General features: G+C 39.0%; 1 protein-coding gene across 34 annotated transcripts in view; it reads left to right on the top strand.

Annotated features, from left to right (window-relative positions):
* The window catches only part of LOC115438765 (receptor-type tyrosine-protein phosphatase delta), a 617,983-nt gene that overhangs the window by 559,149 nt on the left and 34,637 nt on the right, over window positions 1-24,197 (top strand). For 8 of the 34 annotated variants that reach the window (XM_030162581.1, XM_030162573.1, XM_030162568.1 and 5 more), the window contains 15 exons: window positions 170-181; window positions 3,972-4,241; window positions 7,486-8,067; window positions 10,071-10,216; window positions 11,410-11,554; window positions 13,226-13,531; window positions 14,410-14,603; window positions 14,927-14,953; window positions 15,439-15,556; window positions 16,381-16,968; window positions 17,372-17,472; window positions 17,604-17,860; window positions 18,787-18,880; window positions 20,986-21,195; window positions 22,701-22,861. In XM_030162581.1, the coding sequence (XP_030018441.1) occupies window positions 170-181; window positions 3,972-4,241; window positions 7,486-8,067; window positions 10,071-10,216; window positions 11,410-11,554; window positions 13,226-13,531; window positions 14,410-14,603; window positions 14,927-14,953; window positions 15,439-15,556; window positions 16,381-16,968; window positions 17,372-17,472; window positions 17,604-17,860; window positions 18,787-18,880; window positions 20,986-21,195; window positions 22,701-22,861 (3,211 nt within the window). The remainder of the gene's footprint in view (window positions 1-169; window positions 182-3,971; window positions 4,242-7,485; window positions 8,068-10,070; window positions 10,217-11,409; window positions 11,555-13,225; window positions 13,532-14,409; window positions 14,604-14,926; window positions 14,954-15,438; window positions 15,557-16,380; window positions 16,969-17,371; window positions 17,473-17,603; window positions 17,861-18,786; window positions 18,881-20,985; window positions 21,196-22,700; window positions 22,862-24,197) is intronic. The other 26 variants (XM_030162598.1, XM_030162583.1, XM_030162578.1 and 23 more) reach the window with 8 other exon arrangements.

The raw sequence follows: 24,197 nt of genomic DNA, 5'->3' as shown, positions 1-24,197 counted from the left end.
CTCGGGAGAAACATGGGGCTCCCTGCACCTTAAAGACAGAAGGTCCTTCGAATTGTTTGAGTAGCATCTGAACACCTTCAACATGGCCTTTTTACTCTCTGTGTTTCCCTTGTTTTTTCTCCTTTCCGTATTTCATTTTGTTCTGCATCCAAACCCCTACATTCCTCAGAGCTGCGAGAAGGTTGGTGTGTTTTTACTATTTGAACACAACACAAATCAAAACACGTTCATTCATTTGCCACGTTGAAAAAAAAAAAAGAAAAAAAAAAAGAAAGAGACAGTCACATTTCACAGTATCCGCTTATTGTAATCTACGTTCATTGCCATGGCCTTTACTTTTTTCGTTGCAGCTGTTGCAGATTCAGTGTTCATGTTCCCATTGTGAATATCCCTGGTTATTGTCAGAATGCATGCCTGTCTAAAATGTGGTGCACGTTTGCATCTTTGAGGCGGGGTCACGGCTGCATTTGCATTTGTTGGGAGGATCTATTTGCATGGTCACCTGTTGATGCTTGAGCTGGACACCCCCCCTTCGCTGTCAGTGTTCGGTCTTAGTTTATCTAGTAAAAATAATACAGGAGGTCAATGGGTAGAGCATCTCTTTAAAAAGGTATTTCAATGATACTGAAGAAATTAAAGGGTTCTTTGTAGCATTTATACTCCAAAATCTGAAAACCACAACTGCTATGTATCCCACAGACTGAAACTCACTGAATTAAGTATAAAATTCACTGTTTCCATACATCTGTATTATGGTATCATCACAGTTTTTTCTTCAATCTAAAACTCAAAGCCAGTTATTTTGATTACACTGTGACTAATACAATTCATGTGCTGCGTCAGCTGATAGTTTACGTTATAGCTCTGTTAGCTTAGCTGTTTTTAGACAGAAAACAGACACAGCAAAACCACAGTTCACCTCTGTTTTCAGTATGGTTTGTGTTTAATCTGTTTGGAATCGTCCAAACAAGGTCAGAACTGTCACAGTTTAATCTGAACCATGGATCGACCAATGGCAATTTAGCCAAGATAATAACTTTATACCTTCATAAACCTCATAATCAAACTCACCTGGGTAGAAGAAACACTAATGATAATTTTAAGTCTTTTCAATATCGGTATAAGTAGAAACATTACATATATAGCCTGGTCAGCCATCCAGTTTTTTCAGTGTATTCAGTACCGAGAAAACAGTCTGGATTCGGACCAGTCACTGTGAAATATGCACGATCTATTCTATACTGAAGTCTGGGGGACGGGTGTTTTGCAATGTGTCATATACACAGACTTCTTTTTGTTGTTAGTCAAAGTCATTTCCAAGTCTGCAAATCTCTTTACAGCTGTTGTCGGTTGTTTACTCGATTAAAAAAATAAGGATTGAATTACAGATTACACCCTGTATTCTCAAATTTCTCTGGCAAAAGCATCACGTTCATCTTATCTGTGATTGGTTTACTCTACACCCGTTAATCCTGCCTTCATATTTGGATTCAAGCCCCGAGATTCCAAATGGATTTCTCATTGAGAAAGATGGATGGCTGGTCGGGCTACTACATACAGACTTTTTAAAGTAAAGTAAAACAGAACATCAGCAGGAAAAACATCTTCAAGAGGAACTGTTTTGCAACACGGATACCATTGCATCATATACGTGTCGTTTCAGTGCACTCATATTCACCCTGTGGTGTTCAGTCCAGGTCAAGTTTCGGAGATAAAAAGTTATTTAAAGCAAAATCAATAATTTGTAGCAAATGGCAGTAAAGTCAAGTGCCAAGCTATAAAAACCAACCTTGCCATCTGAGATTACAAACTTCCACTGACGAGGATGTCTCTGCGCAGGAAGTCATGAAAGAATGATGCATTTCGAGCGTTATCCACCAAACATGACAAATGTAATGATATTCAAATGAGCAGGATAATGTTATGTCTGTGGGGAACGTGATCCAATTGGATATTAATTAAATATTGAGTGAGAGAAACGTTGTATTTAATAATGCAAGCAGTTCCCCTAGATTTCCTCTCTGGAGATCTGCAGCCTGCTCGGCAGAATGAGCTGTGTGCGAGGTGGGCGGCAGGAAGCGCTTGCCTATGCTGCAGTTAAATATAACAAATTCCTACAAACAGAGTCACAGGAACAATAAATATAAATATTCACGCATTTGAAAGAAACATTTTACCAAACTGTTTTTCTCAAGGTTTCCTGAATAATTTAATAACACACTTAGCCCAGAAAGTAGACTATTAAAAGCAAACTTGGCCATGTTAGCCTTCGTCGAAATAAATATTACGCTTGCACAAAGGTGTGTTTAAAAGTACTTAAAGTTGTACTACTGGCTTAATTCTTTGAGATCAGTCATTCTCAGACAATTTTAACACCTCCTGCTAGTCTTTGTCCTTTTGTCCTGTGCCAAAGCCCCTGAATTGCACTTAAAAGTCAAACCTAAAGAATTTCCTGCTCCATTTATTCTCCCATTGTACTGGCCTGTAGTCTTTTTTTTTTTTTTTTCAGATTTTCCAAATGTTTCTTAATAATCTACTCTATGACCTTCTAACTTGTGTTCGCCACATTAACACTGTCAGCCTAAATACCTCGTCTTTCTTCGGAGTCTTCATTGTTTTGCCCTTGCGGTCTTCTTCCCGCCTCAGTCCCATCCCGGTCTTGTATGCATGACAGACTCCCTTCCTTGCCCTCAATGCCTTCGTGTACACTGTGGATCATGTACATTTCACTTCAAGTCTTTTACTTTGTAATTATTTTGGAGTGTGTATCCACTAGGGCTGTCAAATATACACATGTAAACTGATAAAACCTCAATATTGCAATATTAGCAATCTTTACAACCATCTTGTCATATTTTAACCCTTTCATGCATGAATTATGAAAGCCTTAATAAAGATTTTTTTCCGGAGTGTTTTTATTCCTCTAGGCATTAAACAAAACAAAGTGATAGAATTTTTTTTTTTTTTTTTTTTTTTATGAACCTATTTTTCATGGAGTTGCAAAAATGTCCACTCAGCTGGACACCATGCAAAGAAACGTATTTACTGATATACTGTGTGAAAACTATGAAATAAAAACATTTTTAAAGCAGCTAATCTAATGTTTTCTCACATTTTAACATGTTCTAATGGAGATAATATGCAAAACAAAAAGTTAATTACAGTCTAATAACAATAACAAGCAATTGATTTCCACTCAAACATGTTAGCGCAGATCAGGTTTATCAAGAACAGCAAAGTTACAGTAACGGTATGAATGTCAGTGTATTATGGGATGATGCATGAGCGTCCACTGTGCCAGCTGATATGGAATTAAAACAACAACATCCATGAATATACGAGAGAACGGTTGGAGAATAATTGTCCACTGTAGTGACAAGTATGCATGAAAGGGTTAAGGTTGTCTTTATCATAACATGCCAGGTTGAAGACAACATTAACAGCCTCCAAATGTGATAATGTCTAAACGTCACATTACATGTAGACTTATAGGAGCTAAAGCAGTACAGATAACCCAGTTTAATGTAGCTCTAATAAATTATTGTATCTATAATTTTGTAAATGAACAGCATCTCCGACTGCACTATATTTGAGAGCCCTGGTGTGCACTTCGGACTGAGTTAGAAAAACACAATTTCTCAGAGTATTAACCATGTCGTGTGATGTGCAAATGTGAAGCGCTGCATTATCTCACATCAGCTGGAAGTACACAGCCTGCAGTGCTGTCCACTCTCCAGTACTTTGTGCAGTTCTGTTTACTTGTAGTAATGGTGATATTGTATTTTGTGCGTGGTGTTTGTGTTGGTGTTAACCCATTCCCCATTTCAACCTTTAAGTCTGATCAACTGTGTATCATTCAACAATCATAAATGAAAAATGTCTTTCATATACGAGAATAACAATCTACTGTCTAACGGTAACATTTTAATTTTGGGTTTTCTGCTTCTCACATATGATTTTGTGTTTTTCAGTACGCCGGGTGCCACCACGATTCTCCATTCCACCTACAGACAATGAGATCATGCCAGGCGGCAGTGTCAATATCACATGTGTGGCAGTGGGTTCGCCCATGCCATATGTCAAGTGGATGCTGGGTGCTGAGGACCTTACACCAGAAGATGACATGCCCATTGGACGAAATGTCTTGGAGCTGACCGACGTCCGGCAGTCAGCCAACTACACTTGCGTAGCCATGTCGACACTTGGGGTGATCGAGGCTATGGCTCAGATCACAGTCAAAGGTAGAGTCACTTCCAAACCACCTTATTTAATATTTAAAGGGCTGTGACTGCTGATGCATACTACTGTGGTGCCATATGTCACTTTTTTTTCAACTCATAGAAAAATATCTATTTATGTTTATGTACAGTACTGTTTATTGTCTATTGTTTATGCGGATCCCCATTAGCTTCCATCATAGTGGTTGCTACAAATACAAATACAGTTACAAAATACATAAGTAAAAACAAGTTTACAATTCATTTTATCATCAGTCAGCTGAAAATGTCGTCACAACACATAAATCGTAAAACATTTAAACTTATCTTTACACATATTTTGATTGCGAGAGTCAAAACAATCATTTGCATTACTGTTTTTCCTTGAGTAGCTCCTGTTTGAGTGTTTTTTTTTTTAAATTAATATGGCTTTTAGTGTATTCGATGTAGGAAGGCAAGTTATTCCATAGACTGGAGCAGAGTTTAAATGAGCTAAATATTTATTTCCTAATCTCTTTTATTCAGATATAACTAGAAAATACAGGAAGTATGTGCGTAGCTTTAAAAGCCACACACACTAAAACTAAAAGCGGTTTTAATGGTTAAAGTCGATATTTAGTGTGACCCTTGAACCCATGACAAGAAGCAGCCCGATTAAAAAATTTCTCACATGTGCTAAATGAAACCTGGTATAAATAAAAACACAAACTGAATGCAATAGATTTCATTTTGTCTGAACAAAAGGGTTAAAGACATGTTTAGTGCAAAGGAAGGTCACAGTAAATACGACCACTTTTATAGAAACCTGTTTTTACCGTTGTATTTCCCATACGTCCAGGTTGTATCATAATACAGAGAATGAAAAATGCATGTGTGATCATTTGAACTTTACTAAAACAACAAACATAATGCTGGCCTTTACATGGTACTGTATTTGTGTATGCATATGTAAAATGTCAGTATAGAAAGAGTTTACTTTTAATGCAGTCAGAACTGTGACATCTGCATTGGCATTTATCTCAGTTTCTGTAGTAATAATAATAATAATAATAATAATAATAATAATAATAATAATAATAATAGAGGACTACTTAAGAATTTGTGTAATTAGCAGTTTAATCTAGTATCATGTCCTTAACCTTTGAATGTGAACTATTAAGTCAAACACCAATATTTTTCTTGGGAATTAAGTGTACTGATGCTTTTTTTTTTCGCAGCCTGGATTATCTAATATTTGTTCTGTGCTAGAAAGAGGTATCATTTGCTGGTCAAAATTGACTTTCTTGCTTTAATCACCTCAAAACTAAAATCAAAATTCACCGAATTCAGTGTTTTGTCTCATACTAACTTGTTATCCATTAAATTACAAAGTCTTTTCTGTATTTCATCCAATTACAGTTACACATCTCATCCAGGCGAATCATAAATAATTAAAAACTTAAATTTCAGTTACAGAGACCATGCAGCAATAATACACTCTGGCTAGTTTTGTGGATCAGACTCAGCCCAGACAAGAGTCTAAGTAATATTTCATCCACACAACCATCCAGACTCTTTCGTATTCTCTGCCAGGTTGGATTTAACTCAGAGCACAGATGGAACAATTTTTAGAGACCTTCGGAGTCAAATAAGAGGATACCCAGTGGGTTTGCTGTGTTTCCATAGTGTTTTCAAGCCTTGTTCCAACACAGTAGGAGAGTTAACCCATAAAGACCCAAATATCCATCACCAACCAAAACCATCTACTGATCTAAACTGTCTAATATCTGTTGATCCACTAATCCTATCAATACATGTAAATAACTGGTGTGAAATACAATTTGTCACCTTTTCATGGTCATCAGATATGACCCATTTGGACGCTAAGATGCTCCGTAGTTACTGTGGAAACACCTCCTACAACATTGATTCACCAGTAAAACCCACGGAGTTGGATCAATGACAGTAGATGGAGACACTGGGTTTATGTTCAGTCAATGATATGTTTTACTGAAAAAGTTACTTTTTCTGCAGTCTTCGCTGTTTCTGATACAAGGACCCTCAACTTTAATCTGAGATTTTATGAACATCTTCACGATCAGCGAATTAAATATAGGAAAATACCAGATTTATACTGATAAAATGCAAAATACAGAGGGTAATATTATAACAAATGGTGATAAATCACATAAGAAAGGTATAGATAAAGAGAAAAATTCATTTGGGAAGTGACAAAAAAGTAGCACTGGGTCTTTATGGGTTAAGGTTGAAACTGCAGCAGTATAGTCCTGCAATACACATAGTATTTTACAAGGTTCCATATTCCACATATTGTTAAAGAAAAACAATCTGTCCATCAGATGTGTATGTTAAAGGTAAACTGTCAGAGCAGACACTAGTGGCAGTGCTTTAAAGAAAGTTATTTACCTCTCGTTGCCACAACAAGTCATCTGTGGAGGATTCTTGAAAGCTTTAGACAAGCCCTGGCACCAGCTTCAGTGCATTAGATGCCAGATTGAGAAAATAGTGAAGTGCTTATCTCTCAGCGAGAGATCTACAAAGCCACAAGCTCACCATTTCGAGGCATGCGGGGGAGTAAATGTAGTGAGCATTGTTTGGTGTCCTCTGTAGGCATGGTACTTATCGTAGTGTAATCATATCTACACTGCAGCATACCAGTATGATATCCCAGATTGGTGTCGCCGTATGCACATGCACTCAAGGGACAGGACCACATACACACACTCAGCTTTGTTTTGCCGAGACATAACATAGAGATATTAGTCACAATATAACTGTCTGGCAGCAAGCTCCCCCAGAAGCATGCTTCAGATGGCATATAAAGACAATCTATTGCGCTGATATCTTTTGCCATGTGCCACAGTGTGGGGAATTAAAGCAATAAATTTGCCTGTTAAATTATTAAAGTTATAAACACTGGGAAATCGGAGATTAACGACAGCAGTGTCCTCAGATGCTGAGCGTGGAGTATGCAGAGCCTCCATTGCACATATTTGTTCATATGCAACCTATTTTTCCTAAATGTAAATTAGGAAAGTAAAATAACATTAAGAGCATCACCTTCCTTTAGGGAAAGTGTGCAGTACATCATCAGTATTGAGCGCAGTGAGCTGGTAAATGAATGCGATCAATATCATTCAACTCTCAACAAATTAAAAGAAGTCTCTATGGCTTGTAACATAAAATTAATCACACTAGGTTTAACTGTGCAATATCTTGTGTGTATTTTGCATTTTTATTAATATTTATATAACAATCATTATTTCAGCATTGCCCAAGGCTCCAGGCACTCCTGTGGTGACAGAGCGAACAGCCACCAGCATCACACTTACATGGGATTCTGGAAATCCTGAACCCGTGTCCTACTACATCATCCAACACAAGTCCAAGTACTCCGACGACGCCTACAAGGAGATTGATGGCGTGGCCACCACTCGCTACAGCGTCGGAGGCCTCAGCCCGTACTCCGACTACGAGTTCAGGGTGGTAGCGGTGAACAACATAGGCCGGGGCCCACCCAGCGAGATCATCGAGGCCAAAACAGCTGAGCAGGCACCCAGCACGGCACCGAGGCAGGTCAGAGGTCACATGCTGAGCACCACCACAGCTGTCATCCACTGGGATGAGCCGGAGGAGGCCAACGGGCAGATTATGGGTTACCGTGTGTATTACACCATGGATTCCACGCAGCACGTCAATCTGTGGGAGAAGCAGATTGTTCGGGGGTCCAACTTTGTCACCATCCAGGGCCTCATCCCCAATAAGACCTACTACATCAAAGTCCTGGCCTACACCTCAGTGGGTGATGGACCGCTCTCACCAGATCTTCAGATCATTGCCAAGACTGGAGGTGAGCAAGACTTCAAATACCAAACAAGTTCTCACATTTAAGGTTCATGTTACTGCAACTACTGCTGGGCAGAGTGACCAAAAATATATTGCACTATATGTTTATTACCCCACCCCCTTCTTTGTTTGTTTACACTCTAGCAGCCAAACTGCTGGTTGAATTCATACCAAGCTGGGTTTATAGATTGCCAGTAAGCCAGAATAGATCTGACTCCATTTTGGGAACAGCAGGTCAAAGTTGAAATTTTATAAGAATTTTTAAAATCTTTTTTTTCTCCATTTACTTATAATGGGCAGAATTTCAAATGTCTGTAGCAGCAAAACCATTGGTTGAATTCATACCAAATTTGGTTTATAGATTGCCAGTGACCCAGAATAGATGTCATTACATTTTAGGAGAAGTAGATCAAAGTTTCAATTTTTTTTATGCATTTTTAATATATTTTCCCATTTACTTAGAATGGGTGAAATTTCATGTCTGTAGCAGAAAAAAATACTGGATTAATTTATAACAAATTGGGTTTATAGATTGTCAGTGACCCAGAATAGATGTGGTTACATTTTTGGAAAAGTAGGTCAAAGTTCAAATTTTTAACGAATTTTTAAAATACTTTTTCTTCTTCCATTTACTTATAATGGGTGAAATTTCACATGTCTATAACATCAATTTTGTTTCAATTTACTTCAAACTTGGCACTTACATAGAGGCAATTGATATGCTGACAACAGCACATGCATAGACATGATGACATCAGCTGGATCGATGCCAAAATAAGCTACAATACATGAGAGGGGCGGGGTGTGTTGTGCCTGGCACCACTTGCTTAGTTATATCATTGCTTCGTCTTCCTGCATTACCAGTTCTTAATAAAGGTTTGTGGCTCATTCCATTGCCTCTAGTATATAAAAAACATTTTACTTTAATCTTATACAATAATGACAGCTTTGACTACGATATGGCTTAGGCAACTAATGACTATTTTATATTATTTATTATTGAATTAATTAAGCAGTTATTTGATCTATAAAATATGAGAAGACAGTAAAAAATACTGAGTTTTTTTCCAAGGCTCTACTGTTGTGTTCAAAAACCAAACCAAAGATCTCAACTTCACTGTCAAAGATTTCAAAAGCTGAAATCTGAAAATGTGTACGTTTTTCCTCAAAAAAAAAAAAAAAAGGAGTCCTAAATCAAATTAATGAATCACACACTGACCAGAGATGGTGATTTAATTAAAATAGATGACAATTAATAAATCAGTTATATCATTGTTGAACCTATTATTCACTTGTCAAGCTTGAGCATTGGAATAAAAGAACTTTAAATGTCAAGTTGGCACCTTTATTAACTTTAAACTGACTTTAAATCCTGTAAGAGTAAGAGGTACCTCGACTTTTTTTTTTATTTAGTCGCTGCTTGGAATGTGCCTCTCACTTGTTTTTCAGTAGTAAATGTCCTTTCATAGGTTATTATGTTTGTAAAATAACAAAGACAGTGAATTATGGGTATACAGAGTTAATAGTGGTCTCCTCTCAATACACTTCAAACAGCAGTCAATCATCTGCTGCCTCTTAAAGCAGTAGAGCTGTTGTTTCAGTGATGTTATGATATGGTGGTATATGTAAAACCATACTGTGCAGAAAATTAAAAGTGATGTACTGGTTGCAGATACTGCAAACATGTTTGCTGCCACATTTCATCCGTCACTGCTCCTCATTAGTGGGCTGCAGTTGTTATCCGGAGCTGTAAACATCCAAACATCAGGCTGTCAACAAACACTTGATCTGGCCAAGTGGGGAGAAAAAAAAAAGTTTAATATAAGAGAAGTTAACTACAATCAGCGACTGTATGTTTCTGGGTAAAAAAAAACAGTCTGGAACTCCTGAAAAACAATGTGGTAGCAGTAATTCTGAGCACAAAGTGGCATCTGTCTATGGCTTTAATGATAATGAATACTGCAAGATGTAGAGAGTAATGAATTCATATCCTCATTCCAATTCCAGTTCCCTCCCAACCAACTGACTTCAAAGGAGAAGCCAAATCAGAAACAAGTATTTTACTTTCATGGATTGCACCGGCGCAGACTGGACAGGAAAATCAAATCACAGGATATGAACTGATGTACAAGAAGAGGGACGACAAAGAGGAGGTAATTATTCTCTGACGTTCACGAATTTTGCAAACACTAAGTAGAAAATCCTAAAATTATATATGTAATTATGCATTCTGGACATGTAAAATAAAATGCACACATTTATGATTTGACTTCATTTCTACTGTATATATAGTCCATAATATGGGTGCATTCATTTATACCGAACTGTTTCAGTCTGGGGCCTTCGATACAATACGGAGGTGTACCGAATGAATACATGTAGCCTATGTGAAAAACTAAAGCTGCACAAAATATCATTTGAGCATAGTCATCGCGACGTCCGTGTGCGCAATAGTCACATTACAGGTCCTGAAATGTAGGAGGCAAATGAACTCAATGTGTTCTCAGCTAATTTCAAGAATATGTGACACACACTTCATGCAGCGATCCACCAATCACAATCGTTCTTAATCAGTTTGGAGTTGCTGGTAACAACATTGAAAAATGAGTGAACTAGAGGAAATCACTGTAAACAAAGACTTGGTGCCAAAAAGAAAAGCAATGTCACTTATCTGGAATTAATTTGGCTACTAGGAATTAATTCGGCTACAACATTTGGCTAATTCAATAGTGCCTTGCACCTGCTGCTACAACGAGGGGAAACAACTAATTTGTTTGACCATTTACATCGGCACCACACAGCTATTATATCCTCCTGAGTATTTTTTCATATCACAATATAGATCACAGGGTTAAGAAAAAAAACGCAATGTCAGGTTTTTTTCCAATATCGTGCAATGAAGAACACAAACACTCGGGAAGTATGGTGGCCGCAAGCAGAACCCATGTGCAGGGTTTCCTCTATATACATTCAGCATCTCAGGGAAAGCTGTGAGGTGTTCAAGTACACTCAGTAAATTACAATGTTTGCCATAAACGAACATTGAACATTCAAAAATACAGAACATGTGGGGTGTAATGCAGAAATGACTGAACAATATTTTGTAGGAAGGTCCTGTGTCCCACAGGTAGTTACCGAAGCGTACTGAAAACTTATCAAAAATGTATCGAAGTGAAGACCCCTGTACTGAAAACACACCAAACGGAAATGCTTGTGTGCCGTTACACTCCTAGTCCATAATGTATATGACCTTCAATATTTGTATTATAGAACACATAATGCAGCTTATTTTTATTTATGATTTTTTTTTACCGAAAAGACTGACAATGTGAAACTTTCCACACAGAAACGTATCAGCTTTGAGCCAACCACAACGTACCTACTGAAGGACTTGAAGCCCTTCACTACTTATACTTTCCGGCTGGCTGCTCGCAGTAAACATGGGGTTGGAGCTTACACCAATGAGATCTCTGCAGAAACTCCACAGACACGTAGGTCTTCTTCCTTATCTGACAGAGTTTTAAACTGTTTGGAAGGGAACATATTTTCAAATGCATTCCTATTTTTTTTTCTCACATGTGCTGCAAAATCAGAAAAGTGACAAAAATGTCAACAAGGTCCTGAGTACAGATAAACAGAATAAGATTTTTTTTTCTTTAAAGAGTTGATGCATTTGAAAATAGTCAAGATGTAAACATCTGAACTAGTAAATAAGTGTTTTGAAGTCTACGTGACCATGCAGTATTCACTTTGAAAAGGTTGCATGGACAGCGTACACAGGCTTTCCTGTGAAGTCAGGAGACAAGGTTACAGAAACTTCCCCTTTTTACTTTTCTTGGGAAAAACAGTTTGGACTGAAATGAATGATGGAGCTTTGAATTATTTATGCAACACACATATCTGCCTCGCCCCACTGAAGTAAAAGGGCATGGCCAACCTATAGAAACCCTTGTCTCTTGACATTGCATGTCAGCCAAAAAAAATAAAAATAAAGAACATTTTAGTCTGAGCTTTCTATGACTTCAAAAGTTATTCTTCCATTTTCTTAAAGAATCAATGCTGACGTTGATGCTCAGCTTAAATTACAATGAGAAAAGTTGTGGACTGACATTATCATAGAAAGCTCAAAGGAAGTATTGTCTCTGTAGTTAGGGACATTTTCACCCAAAAGACCTCCGATTTATGATGCAAGACAAAATTGCAATATTAAATTTTGAGGCTTATTAGATGTTAAAGAAAGCACATTGAATTGAATCGGATAAAATGTGAGTGAAATCCCCTGGAGTGGAAATCACCGTATTGTGGTGTGCAATGTAAATCTGAGGTCTCTGAAAGACAAGGGCAGAGATCAGGTAGGTATGTCAAAGTTCATGAGTTCTAACTCTGCCCCGATGTATGTCCAGAGGTAAATGATGAACTTTATTCCAAAGTGCATGCCAATGTTATCAGAATCTAATAAATCAGTCATGTCTCCTTGGGAAGTTCTCTGTTGTACAATCAGGCTTTTACCACAAACCAACAGGCTTCGGAAAGGTTGGTGAGAAAATTTCTACTTTAAACTAGTTAAAGCATCAACCTTTATGTTTTTGGATTGATGGTAACTGCTTGCCAAATTTGTATTATTACTTAATTTCCTTTGGAATGATTTATATTTTACAAAGTACTTTAAATTACCCTTAGGCTTTCATTTTCTTTTTAATTTATTTATCAGAGTCACAGAATTTTAACATCCAGACAATTTTAGGACATGATTTTTTTGTTTCCCTTTGTTTGTATTGTTTATTTTCATGGCTAAGGTAGGTTAAATATTGTAAAGCTGTCCCTTTTCTGATCAACACCTTCCATTCATCATGAATGTGCACATTTTGTGTTGGTCTAAGAGCCTTTTGTTTCATTTTGATTTGTTATTTCCCATTGTTTTAAGTTACACTTTATTTATCCTCATAAAGTCCTTGTGCTTTGTCCTCATTTTGTCATTTTGATTTCCTCTTCTTTTTTTTTTCCCTGTTCGGTCATTTCCACCATCATCACCCCTATCAAAACCAAACCTGAAACTTCTTCAAAAAAAAATAAAAAATACTTCATGAATGCCCTGGAACAAAAAAAAAAAAAAAAAAAAAAAAATATTGCACCTGCTGGTCTATATTCAACCCACCAACCAGAGCCCTCCGGCCCACCTCAGGAAGTCATGTGCTATAGCCCCAGCTCCACCAACATCCTGGTAAGTTGGCGGCCGCCCCCAGTGGAATTACAAAACGGAATCATAACGAAATACACCATTCAATACGTCGCAACTGAAGGGGAGGACACGACTGCACATCAAATCTCCGACATCCCTCCGGAAAGCACCCAGTACCTTTTGGAAAACTTGGAAAAATGGACAGAATACCGCGTGACGGTCACTGCTCATACAGATGTTGGAGCAGGACCGGAAAGCCTGCCACAGCTCGTCCGCACAGAGGAGGATGGTATGTGTTCGCTCAAACAAAGCCCCCAGCTGCAAAATCCAGTCTACCCTTTTAACCTTTCCCGTCAAATACTAACAGCCTCGCCTATGTCTACAATCCCCCTCTTCTTTTCTATCCCCACTGCCTGCTTCTAATATGACTGTCGCCATTTGATACTTTTAGCCACATTTTGGACTCTGCCTTTTTTTACTCAAAACTGTATGAAAGCACCTTTTTTTGGCTTTTTTTCCCCCCCTTCGCTGCTCAATTTCAACATATGGTATGGCATTTTCACCTGCAGGCCTCCAACTTCCAGTCCCAACTGTCTATCATATTGACTGCAGTGTTTTTCAATGGCAGCATTTTTTATAGAACTGACTTTTTGGTTTTTCTTTTTTTAGGAACTTGCCAAAATGACAAGTTCTGGACAGTGGGAATAAAACAAAAGGTGGAAGGATTTTTTTTTTTTTTTTTTTTGAAGGCCATTTTTTTAAATTTTTCCGCTCATGTGATAAAATCATTTTTTATTCATTTTTTTTCCTTGCTCCATAGCCAAAAATCTTGTTGTGCTTCAAGCATTTCCAACACTTGAAGCCCCCCCTTTGGCTCCACTTTTCTATTTTGGCAAAACACATTTTTATTCCATGTTTTTAAAATCCACTCTACCCATTTTTAATGTTTCAAGATTAGGTCAGTTGTCAGACCTGTTTTTGCTGTTGTTTTTTCCCCTTACCATTGTTGAAATATTGATGTGATGCAGTGCTTGTTGCAGTTTGCTGCAATTTTGTGATTTTTTTGGTCACTGCAGCATTTTGTGCCATGGCGTTGGGCAAAATTTACAAAGAAGGGGTTCTCTATAATTTTGACCTTTATTCTTCTATCCCATGGTGTTCCTCCAGTTCCTAGCGGGCCACCTCGTAAAGTTGAGGTGGAGGCTGTCAACTCCTCATCAATTAAAGTGATCTGGCGTTCACCGACACCCACCAAGCAGCACGGTCAGATCCGAGGGTACCAGGTGCACTATGTCAGGATGGTTAATGGGGAGCCCACAGGACAGCCAGTCATCAAGGACATCCTGATTGATGATGCCCAGGTACAACACCTTCCTCAGTCAGCCACCCCAACTCTCAAACACAAAGTAATGCTTTTTCACTCACTCACTTTTACTTGGACTAGGATAAACCCTTAGAATTCAAGTGAAAACAAAAGCTACTTTTAGGAAGTGAAATGCAGAAATTATTGACTCTTTTTGTCACTAATCACAGTTTAAATGGATGCCGAAGCTACAAGTATACATTTGTCTATTTCTGCTTCTAATTTGTTTTTGGGTTGAAAACTGTGCTATTTTCTGACCAGTGTCTGTACATGGTGTCATTTCTTTTCTCTTTTCTTTCCATATTCCTATATCCTAATCAGACGGAATATGATGATTCAACTGAACATGTGAGTAGTTAAATTCAACTTAAACACAATCTTCCTGTCACATCCTTTGCATGAATGGCATGTGTCTTTTGTACATTCAGATTTGAGACTACATTTTAAGCAATAGGCATTCTGTTTTCTGCTGGTTCTTCCTTAAGATGTGTACATTAAGAAGTGAGATGAAACTCTTGACATTTTGGACTTGTTAAACTCTAGCAGAGGTTGACCTTAAAAAGGCTTGAATTCTATTAGTGTTCACTGACAAAACCATTTTGTTTCAGGCGAAAAAAGATACTCTTTGCCAAGTGTATTAATCTAGGCTCCATCAGAACTATCCTTATCCACTGAAGCATGCCTCAACTTTAACTATACGCTGAAAATATGTCTGTTCTGTCCATTGTGATGCCAGTGTCACTCATCCACTTCTTATCTTTCTGTTTTTCCATTGTCGATTTTTACAAGTCAGCAAATAAATGTCCTGAAACTTAAATCCTACTTCTTCACAGGAAATGATCATCACAGAGCTGCTGGCTGAAACCACATATTCAGTGACAGTAGCAGCCTATACGACAAAGGGTGATGGTGCACGCAGCAAACCTAAACTGGTCACCACCACTGGCGCAGGTAATATAACCAATAAGTGCTACAAAATCTTGACACTCACATCTATATGATGTTTAAGGCTGTTTCGTGCTTACAAGGTTAACAGTCCTACAGCTGATGGTGTAAAATAAGGTCGTATGATAACTGATGTGGGCAATTACTGGACTCAACATTCTGTGTTATTATGAAACTATTACTGAATATTTTGATAGAATTAAAAAACAAATCATTAAGTTTATACATTTTACACCAAAATTATTTAGGAACTAGATGCACTCGGAGAGCGCAGACCTCCGCCAAGGCTGATCAGTGCACCCCCCCCTCCGTGGGCCCCCCCACGCCAAGGAGGTTATGTTTTTGCCAGGGTTTGTTTGTTTGTTTGTTTGTTTGTCTGTCTGTCTGTTTGTCTGTCCGTTAGTGTGCAACATAACTCAAAAAGTTATGGACAGATTTTGATGAAATTTTCTGGTCTGCCCCCCCCCCCCCCCCCCCCATGCCCCCCCCCCCCCCCGATCACCACCAAAATTTAATCATTTCTTCCTTATCCCATTTCCAACAAACCCTGAAAATGTCATCAAAATCTGTCCATAACTTTTTGAGTTATATTGCACACTAACGGACAGACAGACAGACAGACAGACAGACAAACAAACAAACCCTGGCAAAAACATAACCTCCTTGGCGGAGGTAATTAGTTTTAAATATTCATTATCACATATTATTTGCAATAAAAAGTAAGCACAATGTTATGTGGTGTACAATATTTTATTTAATAATATTCAATTTGAATACATACATCATTATTTTTAACATTTTATTTCCTTTCTCCATTGGTGTTGTCCTAGTTCCAGAAAAACCAAGACTAATGGTCAGTACAACCAATATGGGCACAGCTCTCCTTCAGTGGCATCCCCCTGCATTAACCCACGGACCCCTACAAGGCTATCGCCTTCGTTTTGGCCGTAAAGACGTAGATCCTCTGACTGTCATCGAGTTTCCTGAGCGGGAGAACCACTACACAACCAAAGAGATCCACAAAGGCGCCTCATACACCTTCCGCCTTTCAGCGCGTAACAAGGTGGGCTTTGGTGAAGAGACAGTCAAAGAAGTCACCACAAATGAGGATGTTCCGAGCGGCTACCCTCAGAGCATTACAGCAGAGGGTGCCACCACGTCCACCATTCAGGTTAGCTGGCAACCTGTTTTACTGGCAGAGCGAAACGGACAAATAGTGAAATACGCTCTGCAATATAAGGACATCAACAGCCCACGCAGTCCCTCGGAGCTCTTCATCACTGCCCCTGAATCAACAGTCATCTTGGATGGCCTTAAGGCAGATACCACTTATGATATTAAAATGTGTGCCTTCACCAGCAAGGGCTCTGGCCCGTATAGCCCAAGTGTCCAATTCAGGACACAGCCTTTGGATCAAGGTAGGACCAGTCCCTGAACCTTTGTTAGTATAAAACCCTTTCTACAACAATCAATTTCCTCTGAAAGCCTCAAATGGCAGAAGTTGACAAAGTATGGAATCCACCACAAGACATTCTAACATATTGCCCCTCCCTTAGTCTGCCTAACATATGTTTGATTTAAATGAGTTACACAGAGTAAGTATGTACGTCTGTATGTGTCTTGTCAGTCAAGCAAAGGTCAGTCATTTAAGTTAAGAGATGGTGTTGGTAAGAAGGTAAGAGGACAGTGCTGAGTTCAGTGTAGTACTGATTTCAGCTTGGTTTTGAAGGAGGCATTCCCAGGTAAGCACTGCTGTTGGACCATTGAAGGGAGACTGAGGAGGTTTTGTGTCTAAATCAGCTGCTTCCCCCTTTCTTTTAGCAGTGTTTGCAAAAAATTTTCACGTGAAAGCTGCCATGAAGACGTCAGTGTTGCTGACTTGGGAAATCCCAGACACCTACAATCCAGCTCAACCATTCACAGTGAGCATTGTCCAGTTAAATACAATATGTGATACTGTCTTACAGTAGCCACCCACACCTACCAGACAGTCAAACCAACAGCATGTACAGGCTTCAGTGTCTACATCTAACATTAAATTATTCATGTGCAGATCCTCTACGACAACGGCCAGAGTGTGGAAGTGGACGGGAAGTTAACGCAGAAGTTAATTACGGGTCTTCAACCTGAGACGCAGTACTCTTTTCTCCTGACTAACCGTGGCAACAGTGCTGGAGGTCTGCAGCACCGCGTTTCCACCATGACAGCCCCAGACATACTCCGTACAAAACCCTATTTGATTGGCAAAACCAACTCTGACGGTATGGTGACGGTGGAGCTACCAACAGTACAAACATCTGAGAGAGTAAGGTGAGTAGTAAGCCATCCCAACAGCAAACTTTTCCTGCCCATTGCTCATGTACACACAGTACAACTACTTACTAGAATCCATTTCTCACTGATGTGTTTATGTTGTGAATAAACAAGTGAAGTTAAAAGATGGCTTTTTGTATTTCAAAGCAAATTCATTGATATTCTTTCCTATACTTCCGTGTAATATCCTCTTCACCACAGTCATTACGAATGAAAGCTGCTTGACTGATTTAAGTGAACTTCTCTAAGCTTGATAGAGTCCCTTATAGTGTTTAAACAAAGCCCAGAGTTGTCAGAAGGCCAAGGAGCACATCCGATTGTAAACTGATGCTTCAAACCCATCTTGGGGTTTTTTTGATCCTGCTGGATGCGCTTTGCCCACTGTCTCCCATGCCAGAGCTTAAGCTAATTAGTTTCCCATTAGCCTGCCACAGTGCCTTCCTGGCTAACGTTAGCTAGTGCAGTGCCCAATCAGGAAGCCCAGAAAACTCTGGCAGGGGCCTTTATCTCTCTTGCCACCCTGATGAAGGGATGAAAATCCCTCTAATTCTCTATCTTTTCCGTGTTCACAGAGGTCTCCTAATTAGCCCACGGGGGGGCTCAGTGAGGTGCAAACACATTGCCTGACTTCTATGAACAGGCTTAAATTAAATAGAAAACAGAGGAAAGTAACACCAGTCAAGTGAGAAAGATTTGCTTAACTTGCTAATGGCATGATTATGTGTCTGTATCTCGTAAGCAGACTACCAGCCGTAATGTAAAGAGACATGGTCAGGTCTGGACATTGCTGTATTTCTTCTTGCTGTCTTATGGGGTTTTGTTTCTGTGCACTGACCTGCTAATAGAATTACTCAACTCGATATTGTTGTTTATGGAAAACAGACCAATTTTGGATGCTAATACACAGCACTTTTATGTTCCAGGGGTTATTATGTTGTGGTAGTACCTCTGAAAAAGCACCGCACTGGCAAGTTTTTCAAACCCTGGGACAATCCTGACGAGATGAACTTGGAGGAGGTAAGTAGAAACTGTGACTCAGATAACGAGAAAAGAGAAAAGGTTTCATTATTTATCCATTATCCTATTATTGTAAGAATTAATTGTACCCAGATTCTTCGAAACCAGTATTCCATAACTGTGTGCACATAGCACACATTTCTTTTCTCAAAATTCTAGAAAAAAGTTGAAGCACATAAGAGGGCAGGAAGAACTGGAGATGAGGCTCACTGATTGACGCAAATAGCAGAGAGCACTGTTCATATGGAAATGAGAACATGAAGTAGCCATCAAGTGCACTGCAAACTCAACCCCCATCCCCACCTCCTCCTCCTCTTTGTGTCTGTGGTAATTACCTGAAGAGCTGCATCAGGACTTCCTGTCTTTTCTCATTCCAGGCAAAGCTAGGCTACTGTGTATGCACAAAACACTTGACAAGTTTTATATTTAGTCAGCTGAGATAATTCAGGAGCTTCTGTGCATCGCATGCATGATTAAATGCGTAAGCAAATGAAAGCTTTCATAGCCATAGACTGTAAGCTGCGATTACATTTCAAGTGTTCGTTCCGTTGCGGGGCCAAGCACTGATATCTAATATTTTTTCTTTCTCTACACATTCGGGGCTGCAGATGCTACAGTCTGTGTAGTAGGTTTGTTTAAAATGGAAAGTTCTCAAAGGTTATCCCCTTCAGGTTATTACTGTTTGAAAGGTCTTTGGGTTATAAATCAAATTCCTTGGTTGTCTTTTGATATTGAGATTTCAAGTATTTATTTCCCACAAAACATTATACTTCTATTAGGGGGTAAAAGAAAGCACCCCACTTCTCATCTGCCATTGGCTTTACAGCTTATGCCCACGGGCCCGTGTCTGTAGCCTTGACCGATTGCCCAAAAGTCGCCCCTCTGTCAGAATTTATTTGTTTGTCAATATTGGCACTCACCTTTTCACAACTTTTCCCAAGGGCAGCCAGATTTAGCCGTGTTGACAGGAGAGATGATTGAAGACATTATCGGGCAGCACCAACAGCCCCGCAGCCAAAACAGAGCACACACAAGAACACACACATCCACGCGCTATTGTGAATGACAGCCGCACATGGCACGTACACACCGATTCGTGCACAGAAGTCAAAGATATGAAATCAGGCTCCAAATAACTAGCAAGGCTTGATTAGCATAATTATGATCCACGCTTTGTACTGGGAGTTTAAAGTGTGATGATACAGACTTGGATGAAGGGCACACTTGATGTGTTTCTTTCAGCCTGTTGGTTTTATTGTTGTTACTGGTTGGGGAAGCAGAAGCGATATTTTGGTAGCGGCATTAATTAGCCAAAAACAAAACATATCTCTGACATAATACATTTATTTGACTGGTGAACTTTAGCCATACTGGGGAAAAATAATATTTTAAGAAGCAAACTGTAGTTTGTGTGGATGGATATAATTATTGTGCACTTTTAGATTCTTTAAGGTTGGGAATCTTTAACGGAACAATAATCTGTGCTGTTGATTCCTACAAAAAGCACTGGCTTACCTATTTTTGTTGGTGTTTCTCTAACTATTCCTGATTTTAATTCATCCACATACTTGTTATTCTGATATTAAAATTATTTCCAAACAATACTGATTCATATTCCCTGCCAATAGCTTACCAGAATTTTAATTTTGACAGGAAGACATTTATCAGATCCTACATAGCAGCTGAACACTGTTAATTGGATACAGACGCAAGACAAACACAAATGATTAGATCATATTTATTTGGCGTAATCAATGTTTCTGATATTGTCATGGAAAAAAAAAAAAAAAAGATGATGGAGCTATGAAAGTTTTGAATGAATTCAGTCTATTTTCCCTTGTTTGATGCTGCTGGATAATCCTTAGCTGTTTTATGTGCTGGAAATCCACACAATCTTTTAATCAGTGTCTTTTGTAGTCCAAAAACAGATGAAATAAGTCATTGATCTTTCTGTAATGCTCTGCCTTTTTGCAATCAGCATTTTCAGCTGAGTAATCAGTAGAAAAAATCTAGACGGATTCAGTTTGGGGAGATGAGTTTTCATGTGTGCGACGGAACATGTCTCAATGTGATATCAACCGTGCACTTCTTGCTCTTCACTGCAGCTTCTGAAGGAGATTAACCGAACTAGCCGGGGCCTTCGGTTCGCCAGGCAGACAGAACCCAAAGCCTATATCGCTGCCTACTTCAAAGACCTACCCAAAGACTTCACCTTAGGAGATGGCAAGATCTATGGCGACTTTGAGAACAAACAACTCCAGAATGGCCAGGAATACATCTTCTTTGTGCTTGCTGTTCTGGAGATGTCTGAAAATGTAAGTTGGCTCTGTCGACACACTATTATCTTACATTCATGCATATAAGTTCAACCACAGACAAAAGACTATTAACTGTGGGTTATCCACTGGTAGCAATATCATGTTGTTAGCGTTCTAAACTGATCTTAATAAAGCGGAAAAAATCCACTACATTTTGGTGGAGGGGCAGGGATTTTACTTCTGGTCAGATGTGTTACTTTAGGCTTTGACTCGAAAACTCTAAGCTGCAGTTGGCCCAAGAAGCTGACCCTTACCGCTTTTGGGAGAGAAACCCCTTAGGACCTTGGCTGATCGCAGGAATACCTTGATAACAGGGCTTCTGTTTAATTGCGTCCTACGTGCAGTCTGCCTTATCTCCGCTGCTGCAGCTAGTGTGTATGTGTGCAAGTGTCCAGTGTGGACCGCAGAACCAGAAAGCCCCGTGATTAGGCAGCTGCAGGCGAGATGATGGATTTGATGAGCTGCAGGGTCCAAAGTGCTGCCTCACACAGTAACCCCGAGTTCAGGTAGAGCAAGAACGATAATGACGGACAGAGAGAGATCTCTAATTTGCCCACTGAAGCATATACAGAATTTTCTTCCCAAAAGACCTTTTTTTTATCTTTTCAGAGAATGTGAAATACTTCAATCAGGACTTCTGTATATGGGAGATATTCAAGATAAATTTGATTAGTCCATCTACAGCTTAGCAAGAATTACACAGCAAAACTTTGAATTGGTTTTTAATTTGTATTGTTGGGTGTGCTCTCTCAGATTCTTGTTAGTCGGAGTAAATTAACTGGAGTTTTAAAGCAGTGCTTTGAATATATTGCTCCAAATACATCTGGTTACAAGCCACATCGTCTGCATTGATATAACTCAAGGTGAGCACTGGAAATAAAATGGTGTAATCAAAGCAAAGAAAGTATCAAAACCATACCTAGACTGTTTCTATATATATTACAATGTTTTACACATATGTCATTATTAAGGATGTGCACAACAAAAAATCATAGTCGACTATTTATAATAGTAATCATAGTCAAGTTAAATTTTTTACAAGTCAGCTACTACTTAAAAAAGACACAGTTTTAGGGCTCTTTCTGCTAAAGTGCTGCATATGTTAAGTAAACTCTGAAAAAGGGTTTTAAGTGTTAACTGCATGGCATCCACTCCTTGATTGGTCAGTTTGTTTATTTATGTGTAGGTGGAGTGCGATGGACTAATAATCTTAAATTGGCTTGATTATTCAACTTCAAAAAGTATTTTACACATCTATCCCGGTCAATATATGAAAATTCTACCAGTTTAACATATAGTGAGTATGTATGTTTTCACTTTTGTAAACATATATTTGATAAGTGCAAATTCTGTGTCTGTATTTATGTATATTACCTGTGCATCTGAGAGAACCTTCATGACATGAGGAGCAGGATGAAGTCTAATACGCACAAATAGACTGTGACATATCATGATCACTTTTAGGATATGTAATATTGATTATTTGTTTTTCCCTGTCTCAGATTATGTATGCCACTAGCCCCTACTCTGACCCGGTTGTGTCTGCCGACCTTGACCCCCAACCAATCATCGATGAGGAGGAGGGTCTCATCTGGGTGGTGGGCCCTGTGCTAGCCGTTGTTTTCATCATATGCATTGTGATTGCCATCCTCCTCTACAAGAGGTGAGAAATTAAAATGAGGATTTTGCCCATCATTTCTAAACATGCTTCAAAATATGACAACTAACAACATAAATAATGTAGATGTGATACTGAGCGCATGTCATAAACTCTATAAACATTATCATTTATACATGTAGCCTTTCGTGTATGAATATTCAACATCCATGTTCAGCAATTTAATATTAAACATTTATGAAATCAACACACTACCCTGTACATATCTGAATGCAGAACTAAAGCGAGATTTTGACTTCAAGCCTGAGGCGCATTGATCTTCACAGTATCCATGACCCATGTTCTCAGTAGTGCACACACACTCATGAATCTTGGATAAATACATCCAAACACAGGGCGAACCAAACTGTCAAGACTTCAAAATGACTTCACAAACATGTGCGTTGACTGAAAGTTAATAACACACATCCATCTATCCCTTGTACTTGCAAACACATGTACAGTAAATCTGTCGAAAACACTGCGCGGTATTGCACTTTCACACCAAATCAACAGTGTTTCTGGTCTAAAACCCCTAGTGGTAGGCAGACCTTGTGTTGTCACTGCTCATCAGTCAAGCGTAGGAGAGGATGGCTTTGACTATCCGCTGCATGTCACCACATGTGCGTACAGCTTTAGAGAGGCCCTGGAGCTTGGGCAAGCATCCCAGCCACCCCCACCCCCCTCCTCCTATTTTACTACTCTTCATTCCACAAGGGAGCCCAGATTTGATCCCGGTTTTGACCTTTTTCTGGCCTGTCTTTGCCAGGATACACACTGATTTTTCCTGTCCTTTGCTGGCTCTTTCTGCACTCACCTCTGCATGAGGCAAATTATCTGCAGGGTTCATTCGATCAAATGTTCAGTTCTAAGCAGAATTTCACTGTACTCCTTTATAAGTCCTTTGGGGAGGGTAAGATTAGTAAGCGAAGTGTCAGCACAAGATACGATCAGTACATATGATCAAAAAAACTCATACTTAAAGTGATATAAAGGGTTTAGACCTACAGCTTTAGTCTACTTTCATCTTTCTACTCAATTGTCCTTGGTTTTGGTTTGGATAATGCAAAGGTGACTTTAATTTGAACAGATACTGTGCGTCCTGGGTTCTCGGCATTTCCATTTGTTCTAGACAGATTTACACATCGATTACCAGGCCTGTGTCACTGGCACGTTACGAAACATTCAGTGCATAACCAGGATATATTTGTCTTGTCGAGATCAATTTTTATGTGACAGAATGCTCCTCTTGTGCAAAATAAAGGGCAACAACCACGTTATGCTCAGGCATGGAATAGGACTGTGCATCTTCATCAGACTGAAATGTAAATCAGCGTTAAGG

The sequence above is a fragment of the Sphaeramia orbicularis genome, chromosome 18 (assembly GCF_902148855.1).
Source record: "Sphaeramia orbicularis chromosome 18, fSphaOr1.1, whole genome shotgun sequence".
Lineage (NCBI taxonomy): Eukaryota > Metazoa > Chordata > Actinopteri > Kurtiformes > Apogonidae > Sphaeramia > Sphaeramia orbicularis.
This window is presented reverse-complemented; position numbering and strand designations above follow the sequence as displayed.